General features: G+C 39.2%; 1 protein-coding gene across 1 annotated transcript in view; it reads left to right on the top strand.

The window, feature by feature from the left end:
• CSMD1 (CUB and Sushi multiple domains 1) overlaps positions 1-25,972 on the top strand; it is a 1,979,019-nt gene that overhangs the window by 1,409,284 nt on the left and 543,763 nt on the right. The window contains exon 12 of the mRNA XM_037894193.2: positions 1,754-1,866. Coding sequence (XP_037750121.1) covers positions 1,754-1,866 — 113 coding nt within the window. The remainder of the gene's footprint in view (positions 1-1,753; positions 1,867-25,972) is intronic.

Genomic DNA, 25,972 nt, shown 5'->3' with positions numbered 1-25,972 from the left:
CAGGTAAGGGGAAATTGGGGAAGTATGAAACCCAGTGCTTGAGGATGCCATACACCACAGACAGAGCCAAATATTACAGGGGCCTCAACCCAGCATCTAATTCTGTAGGTACGTTTTTACATCCTCAGTAAACTGCCAGCACAAATAGTGCTGTTTGAGATGACAGTCTACCTGATTTGCCTGTAAAATCAGGGATCTAAATGTTAGCATTTCCACCTACAATCCCTCCCCTGCAGATAATAACATGCATAAAATTAGATTAAATTTTAAAAATCAGGCACAAAATGTGTTTGTTTGTTTGTTTGTTTGTTTTTAAAGCTATGGAACTAATGTACTGGAGGATCCTTTGAGGAACATTTGAATTTTTGCCTAATTTCAGTTATCTTATTTAGCTTTTCCTTCAGGTTTTTGTGTTTTCCATGTAAATTTGCTGACATTCCTCTATTCCACATATAATTTCGGATGTTCTAATAATTAATATCCAAGTGGAGTCAAGCTGAAATAATAGAAACTGGTCAAAAATGATTTATTTGGTTGCTTTAGCCTGTTCTTTTTCACAAAATGTACATGAATAGATTTTTATTTTTACAAATTTGTTCATTATTAATTGTTCAATGAATAGTTTTCAAGAACTTATTTGAGCTATGGATTGTCTGAATAGTTCAAGCTGCCTATTCAGTTCTGTTTCTGGTTTAAATGAATTTGATTTATAGGTTAAATAAATCTCAGCTGTGGATCCAAACTTTGCTATCACATGTACAAAACTGTATTGTTTACTGTATTTGCTGAAAAGCAAACAATACAGAGAGTGAACAGACTGAATCGAAACCAATTTTTAATTCAGCAACAGTTCATGTACAAGTTTTATGCCATTCAACCAGCTCTGTATACAATACATTGTACTTGAATATTGACCTTCATTTAAACCTCGATTGTGACAAATATGTTGGGCCAAATCCAGGACTGGCATAGACAGGTGCATTTCCATTGAAGTCAATTTGTCCCATTATGTTTTTGAAATTAGTTTTTCAGTGAGGACTCCCCTTGACAAACTATCTCTGCCATTCCAAAAATATAAACTAAAAATAAAATATGTTTTGGTGAAACTTTGAGGGTTCTTTTTTCCCTGCTTGATTACTTAGAATTTGCCATTTTCCCCATATTTTGTTGAAATTTTGTCAAATGGTTCTGTTCACCATTTTTATATATTATGGATATTTAGATAATCTCCATTAAGATTTACTAAGCAAAAGCTATTTATGACTGTAGTTCAGTTTCAATAATACATTTTCCCCATTCCAATTCTGAAGTCTTTCATTTTAACTCTGCAACAAAAGTTTCTTGGTATGCAGTCTTCCCTGTTTTGAGAAGAATTTTAGTTCCTTAGAGGATACTTGCCTTTTTTATTGTTACACTGAAGTGTTCAAGACTAGGTATGTGTAGTAGCTTACTGAAATACAGCACATCATGCCACAAAATTTCATTGCTCTACTTATTGTATGTTGCATTAAAGCAGTTGCCATTAAAAAGTCTACATTTGCTAACAGTTATCACACATTGCTATCTGAAATACCAGTTATTTCCTAAAAATAGAGACTAGTGTGAATTAACTACTGCCGAATGTGGACGTTTTAGAACAGTAGTATAATGTAATGTAATTGTTTAAATATCATTTTAACATCAAAATATATTTTCTGTTCATCTATGTCACCCATGCAACTAGAAATGACATTGTGGTTTATCCTATCTGCAGACTTACTGGCTCTAGTGTTCCTGATCTTATTGTGAGCATGAGCAACCAGATGTGGCTACATTTGCAATCTGATGACAGCATTGGCTCACCAGGATTCAAAGCTGTCTATCAAGGTATGAACCAAAGTAAATTAACTCATTTACATTCATAATCTAGGATCCTTTGATACACAACAAAACATGTATGTATTTATATGTACTTTAAATGTGTGTTTGTTTTGTATAACAAGGCAGCCTGTCAGAGCTAGACCAATGGACTAATAGCTAGTGCAGGGGTGGCTCCAGCCTCTTCCTTGTAGAGGGGCTGAAGTGGGCCAGACACAAAATTGGAGGGATGTGCCGCCCCATGCCACGAGACCCTGCCCTTTCCATGCCCCACCCTCTGGCCAGGTCAGAGGCTAAAAGCCATAGTCGGGCGGTGCAGGGCACTGGCTGCTTGCAGCTGGTAAGAGCTGCCCAGGTTGGGGACTGCGGATACTACACATGCCCTGGGCGGTATGCCCCAGCAGGCAGGTACACAGGCCAGGGACTGCTCCCAGGAACCCCAGCCTCCTGCCTGGGCTGACTTCTCCACTGTTGCTGGAGCTGCTCTGCCGTCAGAGCTGGGCAGCTAGAGAGTGGCAGTTGCTACAGGGGGGCTAAGCCAAATTTTGGGGTGACTATAGCCCCCACAAGCCCCCACCCCAGCATTGCCCCATGTCTAGTGTTAAGCAATGCCTCACTGAAAATGTTGGTTCAGAATGGCTGAGAATGGGGTTGTTATAAAAGTGAAAGCCAAAACTTTCTTACTTGTGTGGCTTTAAAATGAATGGAAGCTGTAGATCTACATCACCTTTGAAAATCACACCACTTTTATTTAGGTTCTGAAGTACAGAATTAATTGCTTAACTTTGGATACCTAAGTTTGCAAATCTTGGTTAGTATTATCAAGAATTATGAAAAGAGAGTTAGGAGGGCTGAAGCATTCGTATTGTTTTCATACACCATAGAGGCTCTTTTCAGATTTAACCAAATTTATACCTGCCATGTAAGCTACAGAATGAGTGCATTTATTGTGGCTGTCAGTGAAAGAAAGGCCAGCATATATGGGGGAAAATATGGTCCAGAATAAAGAAGTTGTGGAAATTCTTAAACCCTCTACTTAGCTAAATTTATTCTGCTACTACGTCAAGCAGATGAGGGCCTGTAATGGGGTGCACTCAACCCTTGTGAGTGCCCCCTGGGCCAAGTGGGTGTACCTGCGCGCATTCGCTCTCTCAGATTGTCCCTGCTCTGGGATAGAGCAGCGCCCCAGGGGTCCCTCCCTAGAGACAATGTTTTCGCCCTCTTGGACTTCCTGGCTGCAGCTCTCCAGCTGGGCCACTATAGTTCACTTCCCCCTCTGGGGTCCTTAATGTCCAGACCACTTCCCTCCAGTAGCTAATCAGGGGTGGGGAGGGAATCGAGTCCACCCGGTACTCCAGGTCCCAGCCCAGGGACCCTGTAGAGAGCAGCCGTCTGCTGTGTGCCTTTAATTATATTGCACGGCTTCTCTAATTCCCTGGTTTCAGAGAAACAGCCGTGTTAGTCTGTATTCGCAAAAAGAAAAGGAGTACTTGTGGCACCTTAAGAGACTAACCAGTTTATTTGAGCATAAGCTTTCGTGAGCTACAGCTCACTTCATCGGATGCATACTGTGGAAAGTATAGAAGATCTTTTTATACACACAAAGCATGAAAAAATGGGTGTTTACCACTACAAAAGGTTTTCTCTCCCCCCACCCCACTCTCCTGCTGGTAATAGCTACTCAAATAAGCTATTACCAGCAGGAGAGTGGGGTGGGGGGAGAGAAAACCTTTTGTAGTGGTAAACACCCATTTTTTCATGCTTTGTGTGTATAAAAAGATCTTCTATACTTTCCACAGTATGCATCCGATGAAGTGAGCTGTAGCTCACGAAAGCTTATGCTCAAATAAATTGGTTAGTCTCTTAAGGTGCCACAAGTACTCCTTTTTTAATTCCCTGGGCCACTTCCCGGTGGCCCCATGCCATCTTCACCCTTACCTCAGGGGCTTGTCCAAATGCAGTCCCAGCAACCAGCTCAGGGATCCTTCTGGCAGCGCTGCCCTGTCTGGGGTTCTGTAGCTCTGTCAGCCAGCCACACACCATCCACACTCCTACAGCTCCAGCAAGGAACTGAACTATTTCTGGTCCTGCAGCTCTACTTATACCAGGCTGCTGGACCCCAATTGGCTTCGTCCCACACAGCCACATTAGGCAGCCTGGAGGACCTCTCTACTGCCTTTTTTTGCTGGGGGCAGGGTGTGGCAGGGGTCCTCAGAGGGTCTGGTATACCCCGTCACAGGACCTCTGTAACATAAGCCTTTATAACTATCTGTTTATGGACTTCAGTAATACCAGACTATGAGGCTTCTGATATATCGATTGGGTTGTTACACTCTGGCCATAAATATATAACCTGGTATTAATATACAACAGGTATTATTTCAGAATGAACACTTTTTATGATAATTGCAGCTCAAATTTTGCAGCTTAGAACAGATCTTAAAAAGTGGTATAATGCTTGATTTATTCCTGTTAGTTTAGTTTACCTTAAGGACAAGAGACAGTTACTGGTCTCATTAGTGATTTCTTTAAGAGGAGCATTCTCGGTATGTCAAGCAAATTGTTCCTATCTGATAGTTACTTTGTCAAAATTATTTTTAAGAACTTTTCAAGCTCTTATCCGAGCCTGCCTTTAGCTATTTAAAAAGGATTACTGGACAGTAGTTATTTCTTCTTCAAGCTGAATACTACCACTAATGGCATCTGATGCTCCGGTGCCTCGTAGCCTTGGGAACTTTTTGGAAACCAGTGCACATTGGAACAACATAACTGACCTCTCAAGACACCAGAACTTTTGGATCCAAGTTTACAAGAGGTCATGTGGCCTCCGATGTCCTCTGTTTCTTTATTTCTGAAGCTAGTTCCAAGTGCAGGATCTTTTGTTCTGTCCCAGGCTTTTCTGTTTTACAATTATTAATATTGTTAGTAGTGTTAATAATGTTGAATCAGGGTCCTGTTCCTGTGCAGAATCAGAATAGGCCTCCTGAGAAGGCTCTTTGCAGGATATAATGTATCTGGTCCTGGAGTTTCTCCAGCACTGTGGAAGTTGGGTCCATTATCTGAGTCTGTTGGTGTTAGGGCAACCTCCATGCTGAGAGTTTTAATGGTGCCTGGTTTTGCCTGGAACCAACACTAGTGTGTCTGGCATGTTTCCCTCTGTGCCAGAGGCAGCCTTGATACTGGGGAATCCTTCATCTCTGCACTAACCTCTCCTGACTCCTTTTAGATTACCCCCATTTTAATCCACGAATGAGGTGACAATATTGGCAGGAACTTCCACCTGAGAAGCCTGTTATTTTTCATCTCTCACAAAGGGGTCTAGAAGGGGTCTTCTTCTTTTATCACCACCATTTGTGAAACCAGTCCTTTCTCTTCATGATCGGTCAGCATACATGACAACTTGTCTGAATTGGATGGTGATAAAGCAGGGGCTAATGTCAATTAATTTGCTAACTGCAAGAAGCTTAATGTTTTCTGCTTCTCTTGATCACGCATCATGCCTGTGTCAGTGTCATTGTCTGCCAACTACAGACCATTTCTGAAATAGTCAATTTGGATAGCTGATACACACAGTTCAAGAAGAGACTCACTGTTTCTTTGGAGATCAAAGAAAAGGGGAAGATAACTTTTTCTATCAATGAAGAGCTGCTGCATGCTGTTAGAGATCATAGAATCATAGCAGAATAGAGTTGGAAGAGACCTCAGGAAGTCATCTAGTCCAACCCCCTGCTCAAAGCAGGACCAACCCCAACTAAATCATCCTAGCCAGGGCTTTGTCAAGCCAGGCCTTAAAAACCTATAAGGAATGAGATTCCCCCACCTCTTTAGGTAACCCAGATCAGTGTTTCACCACCCTCCTAGTGAAATATTTTTTTTCCTAATATCAAACCTAGACCTCCCCCCCTGCAACTTGAAACCATTGCTCCTTGTTCTGTCATCTGCCACCACCAAGAACAGCCTAGATCGATCATCTTTGGAACCCCCTTTAGGTAGTTGAAGGCTGCTATCAAATCCCCCCTCACTCCTCTCTTCTGCAGACAAAATAAGCCTAGTTCCCTCAGCCTCTCCTCATAAGTCATATGCCTCAACCCCCTAATCATTTTTGTTGCCCTTCACTGGACTCTCTCCATTTTTTTCACATCCTTTCTGTAGTGGGGGGCCCAAAACTGGATGCAGTACTCCAGATGTGGCCTCACCAGTGCCAAATAGAGGGGAATAATCACTTCCCTCGATCTGCTGGCAATGCTCCTATTAATGCAAACTCCTCTGTTGGCTTCTCCTCTGTTTGCAGGTCACTCAATTTGCAACTGGCTGATTTTTTTGTAAGGCTGCTGGCTCAAAGCAGTTGCCCTGGCTCAAAGCCTTCCCTCCAATCAATCATTTAAGGCCCACCATAGCTCCTCTCAGACAGTTTCCAGGCAAACTACCTCTGTTGTCTTCTCCTCTGTTCACAGAGATACCACACCTAATCCAGAATCTGCATCTTCTATCACCTGGGCAACCGATCACTTAGATCAGATGCAACAGCAGAGAGTTTGGTGGTTCTTTACACATTTGACTTTTTCTTCTCCACTCTCACTGGCTAGTGACAAAACTGAGGTCTCCATGGTTGTTCACTTTTCTCCATCTAACAAAGGCTTTCAACAGAAAAATGTATTTCTCAGATACATTGAATAGTCTTATTTATTCTCTAGTCATTGAGGCCCAAATCTGTTCTAGCTTTTGGACTCTCACCATCTCCTTGATAAGCAAAATAAGATGGTGGAAATCATCCTTTCTGAAGGCCACATAATTTTTAAATGTATATTGTGTGGTACTTCAGATATGTCTGCATGAACTGTGGGATATGGCTTGTCTGTACTAATTTAAAGCAAAATGGAAATATACGTCTGATGTTGAGAGCTTTTAAAAAAATAGATACATAGCAAGACTGATTAGCATCTGCAGAAGATGGAGGAAGAGACCAAGTTTACTGCTGTGTTGTTGGGGATGACCCAAACTAGTTAAAGAGAAGTAGCCATGCTTCATCAATTTGAAGCAGCTTCTGTTTCTTTTAATCTACTACTACTACAGAAGTCTCAACTGTAACAGCAACAAAATAGGAAAGTTAAGTTAATCATTTTAAGCTGAGATTTGCTTAAAGGATTGTTTAGCTGTGCATTAAACTTGTGCACCTAATGAGCTCAGCGCTTTCCTGAGGGCATAGTCCTGACCTCTATTTCACTTATGTCCATTTCTTCACATTCCTTTGCACACCATTTTGTCTCTTTCCCTGTGGCATGAGGTAGAATTATTACAGATTCTTGGGTATTGAAGATAATACAGTATGAATACATGGTCCAGTTTTACTCATAATGGAAATAGCAACTCTGCTCAAAAATGGATTTCCTTCTGGCCTGGAAATCTATGACTCTATTAAGGTTAGAAGTCCTGGGGCATAGAAAAGGACTTTTGTTGATACTTCCTCAGCCCCCCAAAAAGATGACTTTGTCCCATCAAGAACATGAAAAAAATTTAATTCCACATTCTGATTTTACATCACCTTGCCTTCCATGTGAGATTGCTTCAAGGTTCCTGACCTAGAGAGGTGAATTTTTGCTGTATCTGTCCATCTTATCAAATATCTTTATTTCTTTGTGGGTTACAGCCACTGCTACTATACAAGGCTGTTCTCTGGCTTTACTGCAGAACCAAAGTTATTCCCCCTGGATGTGTGGTAATAATGGCTGTATTGCTCAGACATCTGGGAATACACTGTCATATTGATAATGTTATCTCTAGATCTTCTGACTCAAGAAGATGGTCTTACTCTACATCTTAATCCTGAGTTATTCCACCTGGGTCCTCAGGGCATGGGATGTTAAAAATATCTTGATTTAATGTGCCCTGTGGTAATTCAGTGTATATCATTGCAATCCATGGAAATATCTAGTTTGAACTGATACCTAGATATGTAAAAGTCTTCTTTGATGGCAACATCTAACCTGTTTTTATTGTCAACTCCAGTGCCATCAATATTGGACTGTTTACAGGAAATCTTTCAGCTTCTCTTTGTCATTGATCAAAGACACCTATCTGCCATCTCAGCATACCAGCCTCTTGATGATAAGTGTAAAATCTTCAACCACGACTCTGTCAGAAGAGTCTTCAAAGATTCTGCTTAACGTTTTTCCACCAATCAAAGAACCTGTTCCAGCAGAGAGTCTCATTTCATTGGTGACAAAGTTAATTGATTACCCACTTTGAGCCTTTATGGGACTTCCCTTTACTTTGCTGGTCACCAAAGACAGCCTTTTTGATCAGTTACCTCTGAGAGAAAGGAGAACTGCAGACTTTGATGGCTCATCTTCCCATCACAATGTTCCAGAGGGACAAAGTTGCCTGCATCCTTATTTGAAATTTTTACTCAGTGTCTGAGTTTTACTTAAATCAGACCACGAATCTTCAAATTTTCTTTCCAAAGCCTTACGAGCTCCTAGATGAATCTTGACTCCGTAATCTAGAAATTAAGATGAATTCCAGGTCTATTTGGCTAAAACTAAGGTATTTAGGAAGTCTCTTGGATAATTTGTAGTTTATAGAGAAGAATGTAAAGGAAAATGTTGTTTCTGTCCCAATCCTTTCAGAGTGGATTAAATTATATATTCAAACGTGATAGTTTATTTAAGATACCAATACATGGTGGATTTGCTGTTCATTCCACTAGGCCTAGGGTACTGCTCAGGCTTGCCTTCACAACATTTTCATATCAGAAATATATAATGCTGCTACATACAATATTATACACAGTCTTATTGAACCCTACTGTCTCCATTTGGCACCCAGGGTTAATGCTAGCTTTGAGAAGGCAGTTCTGTTTAATTAGAACTCTCCAGCCCACTTTCCTGGTGGTTCTACTCCTCATTAAACTTCCACAAATGGGAATATGCAAATATAATATCACAGAAGAAAAATATATTAGACACCAATAACTAGCTCTTCAAGAGAGTTGCTTCTACATATTTCTGCTACCTGCCCACATCTTCCTTTTAGTCAGTTATACTCTCCTAGGATTCTGGGCCTTAATGGGTGGAACTGATGAGATAGAGCACAACTCAGCCCTGTATACCCTCAGGTCAAACATTTGGTGTCTTATGCAGTTGCAAAAGGCATTGCTTTTTTAAAAGGTTTCTTAAGTTCAGCTACGTTACAGGTACAGCTTCTTACACATGTGAATATGTAGTAGCATTTCTCGTCAAAGAACTATGGGTTGCTGGTAAATCTTTTAAATACACAGGAATGATGTAGATCCCATACCATAACAGCTGATGTAACCTGTGGAATAGAAGATAGTACAGTCAACACTGAAATTGGAGTTGGCATGCTCACTCAAAAGGGCCAATGGAAGCTTTGTTTTTTATAAAAAAGGATTAATATATAGCTGTATTGATACTACTTTCCAGTCGCATAATCAAGTGGCATGATTAGAAAGACAAAAAATACAACTGTCTTGTTTATGATATAAGTGAAATGATAAAAACCATCCATGATATAGGGTACTTTGTTTTAGAGGTAATGTGAAAATGCTGATATGGGAAAAAATGCTTGGGTGGGGGGAAGAGGTCTTATATTTCAAGACCTATAAAAGAAGGCTTGTAAATAACTGCAATAGTTTCAATTGTTCTCATTCCTACTAAATTCCCACAATGAGACCTTGTTACTGAATTTTGATTTTTCTTTTTGTTTTATTTATTTGTGCAATATTTAAATAAAGTAGTACATTCCCTGTGGTTGCATTCCTAGGAACCTATTTAATAGAATTTGAAAAATGGAGATGACTGATATGTGGAAGCTACTTCTAGAAATGGCTGTAAGCGTGAAAGTAATTTCCCACTTTGATTTCCAAATTTTACTTATTAAAAAGGCATAAAAGTTGTGCAGACGCTGCACAAGATTCCATATGTAAAGATTGATATGACTATGCAGAAACCTTTAAAGTAAGTCAGATGTGCTTTTCTTTCAGAAAATGCAAAAAACTAATGTTTAGTTCTTTACACATTTAGTATGCTTGTCCACAAAGGTCCAGAGTACAAATACTATTTCTTTAAACAGATACGTGCTGTATATTTTGGTTACCTTTTCAGGTAACCCTACATTTGTGACATTTTCTCAACAAATTAAATTTCCGCTAACCTGCCCCTTTTCAATAGCTTACATTTCATTTGAGATAATATGGAGAAATTGTGCTCGGGTTATAGCTGGGGGGGAGCTGTGTATAAAAGTGGAAAGGATCACTTTTTGGATACAATATCATTATTTTATTACCTTATTGGGTTAGTTGCTTTCAATATATTATTATATTGTAATTATTTTTGGCAGCTTTATTTTCTTAAAAATTATCAGGAACTGAGTGCTGCCCCTTATGTTTTAGCAAGTATCTAATTTTCATGTTAAACACAATACTGCTTTATTTTGAAAATGATATTGTAAGGGTAATCTTCAGTGTCTCTGCCTATGTAGTTGAAAGCAGAGCTCTTTGTACTGGTTGTCTATGGCTTGTTGTTTAAAAAAGTCCTTATAGAATTAAAAAAATACAAATAAACCCAAACCCCAAAAGGTCTAAATTTATCGAATCTTTGGTTAAACAAATACTATTTTATCAGTGCTAATAAAGAGATTTTTTTTAAAGAGGATTTCAAAATGTCTAGGAATGAAGTTAAAAAGAAAAAAAAAATCCTGTCCCTGTAAGCTGAACAGTTGATGAAGCCCCTGCATCACCCAATCACGAATATTCTTGGCTATTGTTTTTTTTAGTAAATTTTATTCATTATAGAAGAATAAGGTTGTATCTTAGGTTACTGCCCCTAAACTCTGTAGTTTTTGTATCTGAAAATCTTCTCCTCACAGACAAGAGAATGGTTCTTTCTGACCAGATTCTGAGTTACAGTCCACAGACTTAAAGACTTAAATATATTCTGTTATTCTAGAACTACATCATGATACTGAGGTTACAGAAAATATCTAAAAGCCTTGGTTAAAATCCTTGTTGTGTTGTAGTCAATGGCAAAACTCTCTGACTTCAGTAGGACCAGGATTTCACCCCACAGACTGCTATAAGTAAAAAAACAAAAACAAAAAAACTATTAGGTTTTGTTGCTAAAGCAGATGCCTTTTTATGTGTTGCAGGGTGATAGTCATCAATAATATTTTCTATTTGTAACAGCCATGAATTTATGATAAAACCTTGGAGTAGCTTATCAAAATGATACACGATGAAGTGAGCTGTAGCTCACGAAAGCTTATGCTCTAATAATTTGTTAGTCTCTAAGGTGCCACAAGTACTCCTTTTCTTTTTACGGATACAGACTAACACGTCTGCTACTCTGAAACCTCTCAACTTCCACTGAAGTTCCATTGTCTTCAAAAGCAGTTGAGTATTCTTAGCATCACACAGAATCTATAGGAAATATCACTATATACAGAAAAGTAGTATGTTTGTCAGAATTTAGTATGGCATTTTAGAAGGAAATTATTCGGAGACATTTTTAATACAAACTACCCCCAAAAATAACAGTCTAAAATTCACTCACTTCTTAGAAGAATCCTTTTGAAATGTTCAATTTAAATTCATCACGCTCATTGACAAAGTACATTTTTTCGAATGATATTGTGTATGTTTTACCATAGCTGTTTAACTTTTAGCAGAGGGTAAACTAAAGGAATTTTTCCTTTTGATCTGCTGCGGTACAGTAAAAACAGGGCCTGGTGTCAGACACACTAAAGAATTTGTTGAGTAAAATGCTATAGTTTTAGAACACATATCCACAGTGTTATAGGATGTCCTTACTCAGGGCCGTCCCTAGGGGGGTGCAGAGCCCGGGGCATAGGCACCAAGTTTCTAATCTGCTGAGGGGTGCTCCCCGCAGCTCTGGCCAGGCCCTGACTCCACTCCACCCCTTCCCCCAAGGCCCCACCCCACCCTGCTTCTTCCCAACCCTGCTCTGCCCCCGCCCTACCTCTTCCCGCCCTGCCTCTTCCCACTCCATCCTGCTTCTTCCCTGCCCAGTTCCGCCCCTTCCCCCGAGCATATTGCGCCCTTGGTCTCCCCCCGCACCCCACAGCGCCTCCTGACTCCACAAAACATCTGCTCTGCGGCAGGCAGTAGGCGCTGAGAGGAAGGGGGAGGTGCTGATCGACCAAGGGATGGCTCTGTCCTTACTGGACTACCCTCTTCCAGCAATCACTTAGACTCAGTGTCCCAGATGATCTTCCACTGCTCTGCCCACCTTCCAACACCTTCTGAGTTGCAGAGACATAGCTCTCAGGCTATTTCCTTTACAGTTCTATCCATTCTAGGACACGCAAAGTCCAAAAAAAGTATAAAGCAATATAAGCTCTTCACATTCCTCTGGGATATCTGCTGGTACCAGTCTGACCCTGGTCCTGGCCCTGGCCAGCCTTCTCTCCTACAGTGAGAGCTCCACATCTGCTCTGTCTGCTCCTTCCAGCTGAGTAGGGCTTTTCTCTTTAAGCATCTCCCTGGAACTGCTCCTTGCTGAAGGTCTCTTAATTTGGACTAATAGGCCTTCAGTAGCCCATTAACCCCTGCCTGTTTTCTGTGCTCCATATACACAGATTATTTTCCTACAGACAGAGAAAGTATACGATATTGAACTTTGGGCTTAGAATGAGCAGGAATTAATTTTGACTATACTGCAGCAAAGACAGTATATGAATAATTTTGAGTGATATGCTGGAAAAGCTGCCAAAAGAATAATTCAATAGAATAGAGCTCAGTAACAATATTATATTTAAACTATATAGTGCGAAAGTCACTGGAAACAAGGAGACGGGATGACAGATGTTAATTAGCCTTCTTACTAAGACTATTGTGAGAGAGAAGGAAAAAGAAGGGTCTTGCAAGTCCATTTTATATTATGCACCAAAACATTAAAATAACATTGTGGGTCCAAAGTCAAGCATTCAAAAGTCATAGCAGTCAATTTATATATACTACACACAACAGAAAGAATCTTCAAAACTTTATTTAAACTGAAAAGTCATAACATTCTAGAATTTAGACCCCTTTTGTGCATGCAGTCTTTAAATACATGATCGGTCCGTGCTGCCTCCCTCCTCTCCCCTGGACCTCTCCCTCATTCAGCACACAGGATGGACAAAGCTCAGGGAATGAGGCAGTTCAATATTTTTATCCTCATCATTCAATGTGTGGTCCTTGCCTTATTTGCTGCACATCATCTTTCACTGTATGTGGGGTCTATTCAAAAGCATTCATCACCATAGTGACCTTGGATATGTCTACACAGCAAAGAAAAACCTGCAGCTGGCCCATGTCAGCCAACTTGGGCTCACTGGGCTTGGGCTAAGGGGCTGTTTCATTGCTGTATAGACTTCTGGGCTCAGGCTAGAGCCCAAGCTCTAGGACCCTGAAGAGTGGGAGGGTCCCAGAGCTCAAGCTCCAGCCCAATATCAGAAGTCTACACATCAATGAAACAGTCCTGCAGCGCAAGTCCAAGTTAGCTGGCACAGGCCAGTTGTGGGTTTTTCTTTGCTGTGTAGACATATCCTTTGTATTTGTCAGACTGAATCAGATTTTTTTTTTCTAATTTCTGTTTGGCTTCTGAACCAAAAATCCATCCTCTTCTCAGCTTTAGTTGTGAGTGAGTGCTCTGCACTAGTACAAATCAGGCAGCTGGTGTCTCAAATTGGGCAGTCAGAAAATGAGGTACACACAGTGGGGACTACCTGTCAACATTTTGGTTTAAGCAGCTTTCTCTGTATCACATTGAAAGATTGTGGCCATGTTAGGGATACAATTGAGTTCTCTTTCGTTCAATTACCTTAAGCATAAGACTGTGATTTCTCTTCCTTCAGTTCCATTCAGTCATTCACTCACTATACTGCCTTGTTCTATTGTTTTTATTTATTTTAACAAAACTTAAAACAACTGGCATGTGCCCTGCGGGAAATATAAAATCCCCAATCTCTTAGTGGCCTGGAAGTACAAATGGGACATCTCACAGCAGTCCTGATTCTACCACAGGCCTGAACTGAACCAGTGGTCTGTGATTTCACAAAGCCTAGGTATTCTTTCACTTGACCTTTTAGGTATCCATTTGTGACAGAATTAGTTTAGCTCTGTGATTGTAATAGTACATAATAACAAATCCAGTTAAAAAGAAAGATACAATTCTCATGATGTTCTATCAATAGAAATGAATAGAGGTTTCAAGAAGAGTATTTAATTAATCAGGCAAGGAGTCTCAAATGCCAGGTCTACAACATTAATGCAGTGTTGATGCCTAGTTGAGCCTTAAAACTTCAAGCTTTTCATTATGACACTGAATGGAAGCAGAGATGCCTTTACATCTGAGACTGGCAATGGATCACTTTAAAATATGAATATGTTTGTCCCTAAATAACTAATATTAGTGGTCATCTTATGAATATGTTACAATACTGAATGTAAACTAAATATTTTCCAGATTTTTTTTTTTACAAGTGGAAAGGTAGTTTGAATACAATTCTCACAGTTATCCGTGCCCCACCACAGTTGATTTAACTCTTTGCCACCAGTCTGCTATATTAGAAAACCTACACCTTTAAAAAATTAATTAAATTAGGCCTTGGATGATATTGGTCTCTCTAAACTTGCAAATGAAGACACTTGCGTGGTAGGAAATGAGTGAACACAGTATATTCTTTGAAAGAAATATATCAGGATTCAATCAAAGCAAGCTGTGATTTAGAAGATGTTTCTAAATTAGGCCAAAGCTTTTCCCTTCCTCTTTCTTTCTCCCTGTTCACATATATTCAGTTATCTCTTGACCTTTCCTCCTTTAGGCCCTGACTCAGCAAAGCACTTAAGCATACACATAACTTCAAGCACATGCTTAAATCCCATTGATTTCAATGAGACTTAAACATGTAATTAAGTGCATTGGTAAATTAGGAAGTTTTAATTTGCAATAAGAAAAGGAGTACTTGTGGCACCTTAGACTAACAAATTTATTTGAGCATAAGTTCATTTTAGCCATTAGTTACAACTACCAGTAGTCGGCCTTTTACTTTGGCAATAATCAGTTCTTCACATAGTTTTGTTTCCATAGGGAAAACTCTGCATTGAATTTCACTATGATGTTATGTAAATCAATGGGTGCATAGTTCCATACAGTGCAAGTTAGTTGCATGGGTGGAGAAATGGCAGTCACTTCACTTCCCACTATGGCAAACTGTTATAAAAAAAAATGATATGAAGCAGTTCTTGCTGTGTTATAGCATGAACTGATTTTCTAAAATATAATGGCAGCTGTTCAGCCAAGTCCTACAGTAAGTTTTTAAATATGTGGAATATGTATAAAGTGTAGTACAGCACTACTCAGGTTGCTTATATGGAAAAAGATGATTTTAGCATGGGTAAGTTACCAGTTGGGAGCAATGGGAGTGAGTGTCATAGATAACTAATAATTACTAGAAAAATCCAATTTATAATTCAGTCGCAGTGAAATCCTCATCCCTAACTTTGCACAAAACAGGATTAGTACCGGTGAAACATACAGGGCTTGGGTTGGAGGATGGAACCAACTTCCCAACCTGTAAGTTACCCAAACAGCCTCTGTACAGCTGTTACTATAGCTCCCAGGTGCAATTCATAAAAAACAACAACAAAGGAATCTTGAGACTGTTTGGGCATAAAGTGTGTTGGAAATAATTTTAATACAATATGTTCTCTAGATTGTTTATGTTCATTGCGGTAATGTACATCTAATGCCCTTTTATTACTATTTATTATTTAAAATTAATATTGTAGTAGCACCTTTCTGAAGGCCTCAACAAAGTTGGGACCCCATTGTGATGGACACTATACTAAAAAAAAGAAGTAAATTACAGTCTCTGTCCCAAACAACTTAGTTTAACAGATATTCCATTCAATTATAATAATGTTTGATATATTGACTTGTTAAAACACTTGCTGAAAACATCTTGCATTCTCTTGTAGGAGTCATTGAAAATGCTAATCCATTGGGGAAAATATTTTGTGGGGGGAAAAAATGCTGGGGGATGTTGGTTTGTTTTTTATGCCTTGGACTAGGTTTCCTTCTGTTAAAGGCAAAATAGAAGAGTGAAATAGAGCAATAATTAGAGAGGCAATTGTGATAAAAAATAGGAACTTGGGTACCATGGTGACAGACATGGAATAAGAACTTACATAGGTAGGTGGATAAATAGATAGATATATAGTGATCAAGATGGGCTTGTAATAAAAGAGAACACAAAGCTGTTTGGACACAGAAGAAAATGTGTCTTTCTCCCTGTCTGTTTTAAACCAGGGTTTAATTGAGAATAAAAAAGCAGCAGTGCTGTTCCTGCAAACCAAGCTCTGCCCACTTGGTTCACCAAAATGGGGTCTTTTGGTTTGAGTGTAGTCTTGAACCACATTTTTTCACATAAGTCTTATCCCCTTTATAGAGAGCTCTGTCCTTAGAAGCACTGGAAACAATGAGTTGCATGGCATGTCCACCAATTAAAAAAAGTTACTCAGTCATCTCTGACTTTGTATGAGGCTTTCTAATTTAATATTACTTTTGGACACAAAGAAAGCCAAGAAATGTAATGCCTGTGATATGAAAGACTTTTTTTTTTCAAATGCTATTTACCTGTTTATCCTTTCATATCTACATATGTACTGTATATAAGCTATAGCTGTTAATTTATATGCACATCATATGTTTAATATTTTAAAGGATTATTTTTGTTGTTGCTTTCAACTGATCCATTTGTCAGGTTGTAAGGGGAGGGCTGCATTTAAATCATTAGCTGTGGTGTTTCTTGTTAACTAAAGTTCCCTCCCCTCACTTCTGAACCAGCAAGGATGGAAGGTAGTGTTTCCTCAGAGTGTATAGACACTTATATTCATCAATCACCTTATCAAAGGTACAGTAGCTATCAAATCCTTATATGTTGTTTTTTGCTAAAAGGCTGCCACTGTTATATTGGAAATAAAATATGCTGAAGGTTTAGTTTATTGCTTTCCTGTTAAGTGAAGAAAAGTAATCTTGTAATCCTCAGTGCAGTATGACTGCAAGAACAAGAAAGTCTCATCTTCTGGTGGATTCTTTTGCTCTTGCAGCTATAATGATGTGGTACATACATTCTTTGTTCTTAGATCTTTTTTATTTTCCTTAAGGTCAAAACTATTTTCTATCCCTCAAATCAGATTTGTTTATTGGTTTCTAAATCAATCTTCAATCAATTTATAGTTTATTATTACTTTCAAACTATTTTGCTATTATCAGTAATATTTTTTTAATTAGAATATTTTTACTGAGTGAATATTTCTTTGTTTTCCCCTATTTTTTGTTCTCCCACAAGGATATTCAGGGGACACAGTCCCTTTGTTGCTTTTGCATACACCATTCTCCATAGAAACTTCATGCAATCCAAGTTGCAGGATCTAAGTTTCCTACATTTAGCCCCAAAGCTTTCTCTCTAGGCTTTTCTCAATGTTTGTTCAGGTGGTGCCTGGTGCTTTCTTGCTGCCTTCTCTCACAAAAACAGAGGTGCATACTTCCACCAAATAATTCCCAGCAAAAACAGTCTGCTTACATAGTTCTAATTCCTGCAAGGACTCATGTGTGCCTATAGTTTGGTTTGGGAATCCTATTGTTTCTTACATTTATCCCAAATGAAGGGTGGCTGTTACATTCACTAGTTTCAATGACATGTTGCCCACAACAATATGAATAACCTAGTTCTTATTTTTCATGTATATGTAATTATAAATTAATCCAACTGCTCTGTAGTTGTTATGAAGTATGATGTCTGAGTGTTTAAGGCACTTGACTACAATCCTGAAGGTTATGGGTGTGTGTCTTGCTTAATCTCACATTAAAATTCACTTAGTTGCAAGATGGGTCTCTGATCCATTGGGTTAGGGCAGTTAAAGGTGGTCAGATGTGAGGCTGGCCACATCACTCCCCTGTGTGCTGTTGGCTATGAAACTGATATGCCTTAGTGACATTAGCCCAAAGAGCGAATCGCTTGGCAGAACTTTGACTTGCTTCATAGTTTAAGCTTTCTATGAAGTATGTACAGTGTATTTAAGAATCACAAAGGAATGATGTATAGCCCTGAAATAGTTCATGCATTATATACTGGTGTTAATGTGATACATTGACATATGGAGGGAAATTATACATTTATTATTTTAGATATGGAGTGCTTGTGCCATTTTGGAGCTTTTTTTGATATTCATTATCCATGTATATAGATCAACAGTCATAGTTCTGTGGAATGAGCATTGATCCAATTTAATTCACAAGGTTGAGGTACTTTTAATAAGTGAACTTAAAAGGAAGGATTGTTTTGTAGTTAAGGCACTCGGACTGGAATTCAGTCTTGGGTTCATATCTCAGCTTTACAGACTTTGCATTTGACTTTGAGTTGTCATATAGTTGTTCTATACCTCTATTCTCCCTCTGTATTATGAGAATATCATATTTGTGTTGCAGGTGTGTTTTGAAGAGAAATACATTAATGATTGTGAGGTGCTCAGATACGACACACATAGAAATACAGATACATTGAATACAAGTTGTTCTGTTGTCCTCAAAAATAGTAGTAAAAATTAACGTAATTAATTAGTTCAAGTTTCCAGATGTCAGACATACGTTTTGCAATAGATAGCCATAAATATATAGTATCAACATGTTAACATTATTTTTGTATTAAACTTAATTTCATGCACAGAGGATTCACTAAAGCAGCGTATTAATTACACCTCTTGCTCCACTGAATCTCTGTGAGCCTCAGCGTGGGATTTATCCACACTGAAGGGTAGGCAGACCAGCCTCAACCACTTTTAGGCAATAGGAATTTCAGTAACTTTGGGCCACTGCTACTTCCTCCCTGGCAGCATTTCTGTCACTGGGACCTGGACTAACATTTATGCCAAAAGAAGCTACAGTTAACATGAAGTGAATCTAACCCACAGAATCCAAATTACCTTCCTTGCAGGCTTTGACAAATCCAAGTAAAGTTAGGGTGTACTGTACTTCACAAATTTGCCCATATATGTTGCAGAAACAATGTTTTACATCACCTATTAAGTTTCGTGAGTTGAGACCTACAATAATGGCGCTAGTCTGACATTTTGAAACATCCTCCATCATTTATAATGCTTATCTTGTCTTCTGTAAATGATGGTTTAAAATGAAAATGCATCACAGCAAATGATTAACAATATTTTATGAGTTTTTCCCTTGAACAATATTATGATAAATTCCCACAATAGCATTTGATTTTTGTGACAGTCTTCTTTTCTTTTTTTCTTTCCCACTAGAAGGATCAAGCAAGGAAAATTAGTTTGCCCTTCAGTCTTTGAAGTTTTTGATGCATGACACCTGCATTCTGGTGATAAAAATCAAGCACTACACTTTAAATGAGCAATAAGTCAGCCTTTCATACTGCCTCCCCAGTTGTGCCTCTTACATTAAGTTTCATTTTCCGATCCATGTTACTTTAAGTAGCCATCCTTTCTGTAAAAAGCAGTGAATGATTTGACTAAATGAGATGGTGACTGATACACCTCTGAATGTTCTCTGGCATAGACATTCTCTTTAAACATACCCCTTTGAACAACTGCATGAATGATATGTAGAAATGATAAGTTGACATCATTTGAAGTCAATAGACTTCTAAAGAATCTATTATTTTGAACATCTTGCTTGCTATTTCATTTGCCAGAGTAAGGGAAAATGTAGTATTATTGCCACAGAGTAAGAAATAATATCAAAAGAAAACAATTTCCTGACATGAATATTAATCCAAAATTGAAAATTGTGGAAATAAATCCATTCCTCAAAAACAAAGCCCTTTGTTTTTAAGATGGTCATGATCAGATATTGGTCTGTGCTAAATCAGAAACCTAGTTTGCAAGGCTTTCTGCTATTCTAGTTACCTAAATTAAGCTACTTTGATCACACATATCAATAGCATTGCTGTCTCCCGATAATGAAACCACATTAATGCATTTTAGCACTTGCTAATTTAACGTATGTTAACACTGAAATCTCAGAAGTCACTTAGTGTTTTATAGTAGACACCCTGTTAACACTGTCACACTCTGATTATTTTAAGTAGAAAGCACTGTATGAAAATTTGTGTTAGGTTGCAGCAAAAAACACTAAAAGAAGGGCTTTCTTTGAAACACGTTTGGAATTAAACATTACTTACTGTTTTCAAACCACAGCAATATCTAGGCCTAGTGGAGTCAGTTAGGGAGTTAGTATGGCTTAGAAGTTGTTTTTTACGATTAAGAGGCGGGTACTGGGAGTGGGGAATCCTATATTGTGTAATCTGTCAAACTGCAGTTATACAGGATTCAGAGAATTCAGGCTGAATACTATGATAACCCAAAAAGATTTGCCCTAGACTAGAATTCTCAATTGAGTTAGTTAACTTGACTGGCAGTCACTTAGCTCAAGTTAACACAGGTCTAGGTACACCAGCATAGAGCTGCCCTTTGTGAGCCTCTTTCCCCCCTATCTTTCTGCATATACCACTAGCAGAATGAGAGGCTCACATCAGTGCTCCGTTTGTGCAGCAGTTGGAGATAGAGATTGCATGATATTTGGCAGTTTCAAACTGCCACAGAGCTACCGATCTGCTGGAATGGGCTAGTGTGCGGCATCAAAAGCACAATACTCCATTTTAACTAATGTTCAGACCATTAAATAAAGGGCTTTCAAAGCAGCAGAAGGAGTGCAGTTATTGAAAATGTATGATAATGATGTTAAATTCTTACCATTTTATACAATTATAATGTTTATTACCATCTTTACCAAGGTAGAGTGGAGTGAGGAGATGGACGGACAATACAATGGCTTATTTGATAAAATTAAATAACCATAGTTTATGCCAAATTTTTTGTAGAAATTGGCATACAAGCTTAGTTTATAATCCAACTATAGTTAAATATACATGACTGTGGCAAACTAAAGGATTATATTTCATTTTTTATTTGAGGGAAAGTTGATCCAAAACATAATTTAGACAAAAAGTTGAGCAAAAGCCCGGTTCCTCCACTGAGCCCTCTTTAACCTTTGCATTAGACAATTTTACATACAAAAAATGTATGTGTGTATCTATATACACATACAAATACATATAATTGTGCTTCATGCAAAGATTGATGGGATGTAAGAGCTACTTCTATTTCCTTACCCAAGAAGTACACTTTTAAACCACTAAATTTTGCTCTTTTCTTTCAAGTCCTATTCTTAACTCTTGTTCTTGTCTCCAGTGCAATTTGATATGTATCTTTTCTGCATACAGTGGGTCCTTCTTCATGTACTAATCTGGAAAATTAACCACCAGGCTTTCCGTACATTCAAAATGATTTGTGTATTCTCTTCTCACCATGTTCCCCAATACTTTTTGTGGTATGATTTTTTTATAACTGAAATTCTATTCACATCAGTACAGTATTAATTTAACAAGATTGTCTGTTTCTGTAGTATTATCTTTCATAGTATTAGAATAACTACGGCCAAATAATTGTTTGAAAATTTAGAATAATTTGTTTCAATTACATTTAATATTTTAACTATAAGACACACAGAAATAGATAAATATCAATTCATATTCAATATAAACTCTCAAAATTAATGCTATTTTGATCAAAATCAAGCAAACTCCAAGAGAGCAAGAGTGATCCTTCTTGTTGTCCGTATTGTTCAACAAGTCTCTTGCATTGATTTTTTTTTTAAAAGAAAGACATTCTAAATAAATCCTTCATAGCCAAGAGGTTAACTACAATTTTCACTTTGGTAAAGATGCATTCTGTAGTAATATACTGCCTTCTCAGCTGCAAACACTTGAGTATCATAAGGTGCAGTTAGAAGCCATAATTAATGTGCCACTCATTTGCTAGTCTTTCTGTTAAACCAATTCTCTTTCAAGAAGGGATCAGTTTTCAATTGAACATCATACAATGACAGAAAAAGATGGTTTTACAAGGCTTTGTTGAGCTTTATTACAGTTTTATTATAGAGTTCAAATGCACATTGCTGTGGCTGCAGTTTTGGAGAATTAATAACCACAAATAAGATGCAACGCATCAGTACTCTCTGCTAGTTTAAATTAGATACAACTAGCTGTACTTATTAAAAGAGAGCTTTTTTTTTCTAGCAAAACTACTCAAAATTTTGCTACTGTACGGTTTAATTCATAGTATGTTTGACAAAACCTACAGCTTGCTGTTAGATCACTGATTACTTCTATTAGATGCTAAAAAGGTGTTGGTTTTTGTGGTGGTTTTACTAATTTATTTGTTTCAGAGTAGCAGCCGTGTTAGTCTGTATCCGCCAAAAGAAAAGGAGTACTTGTGGCACCTTAGAGACTAACAAATTTATATGAGCATAAGCTTTCCTGAGCTCATTTCATAGGATGTTTCCCTATCCAAACCTGTGCTGGATTCAGAAGTGTTAATGGGCCACTCCACCTAGAATGATCCTTTCCAGTATGTGCTAACTACTTATACTAAACAATCCCTTCCACCTTGCATTTTGCTGTGATGCTGGGAGTAGCTTTCCCAGATCTGAAGAAGAGCTCTGTGTGGCTTGAAAGCTTGTGTCTCTCAGCAACAGAAGTTGGTTCAATAAAAGATATTACCTCACCCATGGGTGGCGCATGCACTCCCCTCTTCCCCCCTCTCCCCCCGTTTGGAGAGGCTAGCCCCCTACCCCACCCCTTCCTCCCGAGGCCCTACTCCCACTCCACACCTTCAACACTCTCCAGCCACCCCACTGGCGTATCCATGAATCCCGGCTGGTGCCTGGAGCAGCCCTGAGCCCTGGCCGTTCAGAGGAATTCTAAGCCTTGCCATGGACTGGCCCCAAGGCTGCAGTGGGAGCATTAGCAGAGGTTTGGGGAGGCTTAGCCTCCCACAGTTCATTACCTGCCGCCCATTATTTCACCCACCTTCTCTCTCTAATATCCTGGAACTGACACGGCTATAAGTACACTGCCTACATATAAAAAAAAAATAGATTGTAATACCACTGATAGTAATAACCACATTGTTTAACTATGAAGGGCTCCTTACCATCTGCTCCTATTGGAAATACCTTTATTTCTATCCAAGATATATTAGTATTTACATTCTAAGGTGGTGGGTACATTAGAAATGCCTAATATATATTGCTGTAGAGTCAGAGAAGAATCTGGTAAATATGGCTGGATCCAGATTTCACACAAAGTTTTGAGAGGTTTTTGATTTGGAATATTGCATCTACCTATCTGCAAAATTCACATTTGAATCCAGGTTTGGATTTTTAATCTCTGCAAATTTTAGGGATTTTGGTTCTATAGCTGTGGGGGTTTTATAGACCCATATCTAATGTAAACATTCCTTCCTTACATATTTACTTCAAATATACACATTAAATATCAGTCTTAGCTTTTTCATTGTGTCACAGATATCATGCTAATCTGCTTTATTTATTTATTTTTTGGTGGCTAAAATCCCTGTTTTATTCCAAGCAGGATGTTTTTACTTACCTAAGGCACAAGACATTCTGCAGCTCTGCAGCTAATCAGTGAAGCATTCACATTATTACCAACAAAAAGGTATCCCAGTTAAATCTGGTCATACGCCGTTAGCATGAGACATAAGAAATAGGATGAGTTCCAGCATGGTCACATCTGCTGGAAACAAAAAGGGAAAAGAATGCATTACAATAAAAATTGGCTCATGACGTTATGTTAGCCATTTAGAGCAATGATCTAGGAAAACAAATTTTATTATTGTCAATGAGATAAGATTGAAAATGTGTTCTATTAATCAGAGTCACAGTTTTAAGATTGTACTTGCACGTGGTTGTGGAAGGGTTTTGGTTTTTTTTCCATTTTTTGTTTTTGGTCTCCATAATCTGATACATTGGATGAAGACAGAGGTATTGTCCAAGGTAAGTCACTCTGTTTAGGCCTATTTGACACTTCTTAGCCTTAACAGTTAGTCCTGCCTCCCTTATGCGCTCGAAGACTTTTTGTAGATGTTCCAGGTGTTCTGCCCAGGAATCCGAAAATATGGCCACATCGTCAAGGTAGGCGACTGCATATTCTCCTAATCCCGCTAGGAGACCATCTACAAATCTTTGGAAGGTGGCGGGTGCATTCCACAGCCCGAAAGGGAATACATTAAATTCATACAGCACTACATGTGTGGTGAAGGCTGACCTTTCCTTGGCAGATTCATCTAGCGGTACCTGACAGTACCCCTTGGTTAAGTCCAGGGTAGAGATGAACTGGGCCCATCACAGTTTCTCTAATAGTTCATCTGTGCGTGGCATTGGATAGTTGTCTGGGCAAGTTACAGCATTTAGCTTACGGTAGTCCACGCAAAAACGTATCTCCCCATCTAGTTTGGGAACTAGAACCACTGGAGATGCCCATGCACTGCCAGAGGGGCGGATTACCCCCATCTGTAGCATATCCTGGATCTCCCGTTCTATAGCAGTTTTAACTTGAGGAGACACCCGGTAAGGTTGGACTTAATTGGGTGAGCATTACCTGTGTCAATGGAATGGTATGCCCGTTCAGTCAATCCTGGGGTGGCTGAGAACATCGGCGCATAGCTAGTTCACAGCTCCTTGATCTGCTGTCGCTGCATACGCCCAAGGGTCATGGAGAGGTTCACCTCTTCCACGCCACCAGCACTTTTCCTTTCGTAGTAGACACCTTCAGGCCACTCAGCGTCGTCTCCTCCCTGGGCTGTAAACTGACAAACCTTTAATTCTCTGGAATAAAAGGGCTTTAGAAAATTAATATGGTACACCTTAGGCTTTCAGTTTGAGGTGGGGAATCCTATGAGATAATTAACAGCTCCCAGGCGCTCCTGGACCGTGAATGGCCCTTCCCATGACGCTTCCATTTTATGGGCCTGGAGCGCCTTTAAGACCATGACCTGGTCCCCTACTTTGAAGGAATGCTCTCTGGCATGTTTATCATACCAGGCTTTTTGCTCTTTTTGAGCATCCTTTAGGTTTTCTTTAGCAAGGGCTAAAGAGGTTTGGAGGGTGTTTTGTAGGTTGGTTACAAAGTCCAGAATGTTAGTTCCTGGAGAAGGTGTAAATCCCTCCCATTGCTGCTTCACCAACTGTAATGGTCCCTTAACCTCACGGCCATATACAAGTTCAAATGGTGAAAACCCTAAACTGGGATGTGGTACAGCTCTGTAGGCAAAGAGCAACTGCTGCAACACTAGGTCCCAATCACTGGAGTGCTCATTTATGAATTTATGTATCATGGCCCCAAAAGTCCCATTACATTTCTCCACCAGGCCATTTGTTTGATGATGGTAAGGGGTGGCAACCAAGTGATTCACCCCATGAGCTTCCCAAAGGCTTTCCATAGTTCCTGCCAGAAAATTAGTTCCTGCATGTGTGAAGATGTCGGAGGGCCAACCTACCCTGGCAAAAATGTCTGCTAGTGCCTGGAACACACTTTTAGCCCTGGTGTTGCTTAGAGCTACTGCTTCCGGCCATCGGGTGGCAAAATCCATGAAAGTCAGTTTGTACTGCTTTCCTCTGGGTGTCTTTTTCGGAAAAGGACCCAGAATATCCACAGCTACTCGCTGAAATGGAACTTCAATGATGGGGAGTGGCTGGAGAGGGGCTTTGACCTGGTCTTCGGGTTTTCCCACTCTTTGGCGTACCTCACAAGACCGGACATAGGTAGAAACATCCTTGCCCATTCCCTCCCAGTGGAATGACCTCCCCAAACGGTCTTTGGTCCTGTTCACCCCAGCATGGCCACTAGGATGATTGTGGACCAAGCTCAAGAGCTTTACCTGGTACTTAGTTGGACCTACCAACTGTCTCTGAGGATTCCAGTCTTCCAGGTGTCCACCAAAAAGAGTTTCCTTGTATAAAAGTCCTCTTTCTACAATAAACCTGGATCCATTAGAAGAGCTGAGAGGTGGTGGGTTGCTCCGGGCCACCCTCCAAGGTCTTTAGAGGCTTTCATCTGTTTCCTGTTTGGTCTGGAACGGTTCTCTTGATGCTGGAGACATCAGTTCCTCGTTGGATAGTGGACCTAGGCTTGGTCCCTCTGG

The sequence above is a fragment of the Chelonia mydas genome, chromosome 3 (assembly GCF_015237465.2).
Source record: "Chelonia mydas isolate rCheMyd1 chromosome 3, rCheMyd1.pri.v2, whole genome shotgun sequence".
NCBI lineage: Eukaryota > Metazoa > Chordata > Testudines > Cheloniidae > Chelonia > Chelonia mydas.
Note: the sequence above shows the minus strand (reverse complement) of the source record. Positions and strands in the feature narration are given on the sequence as shown.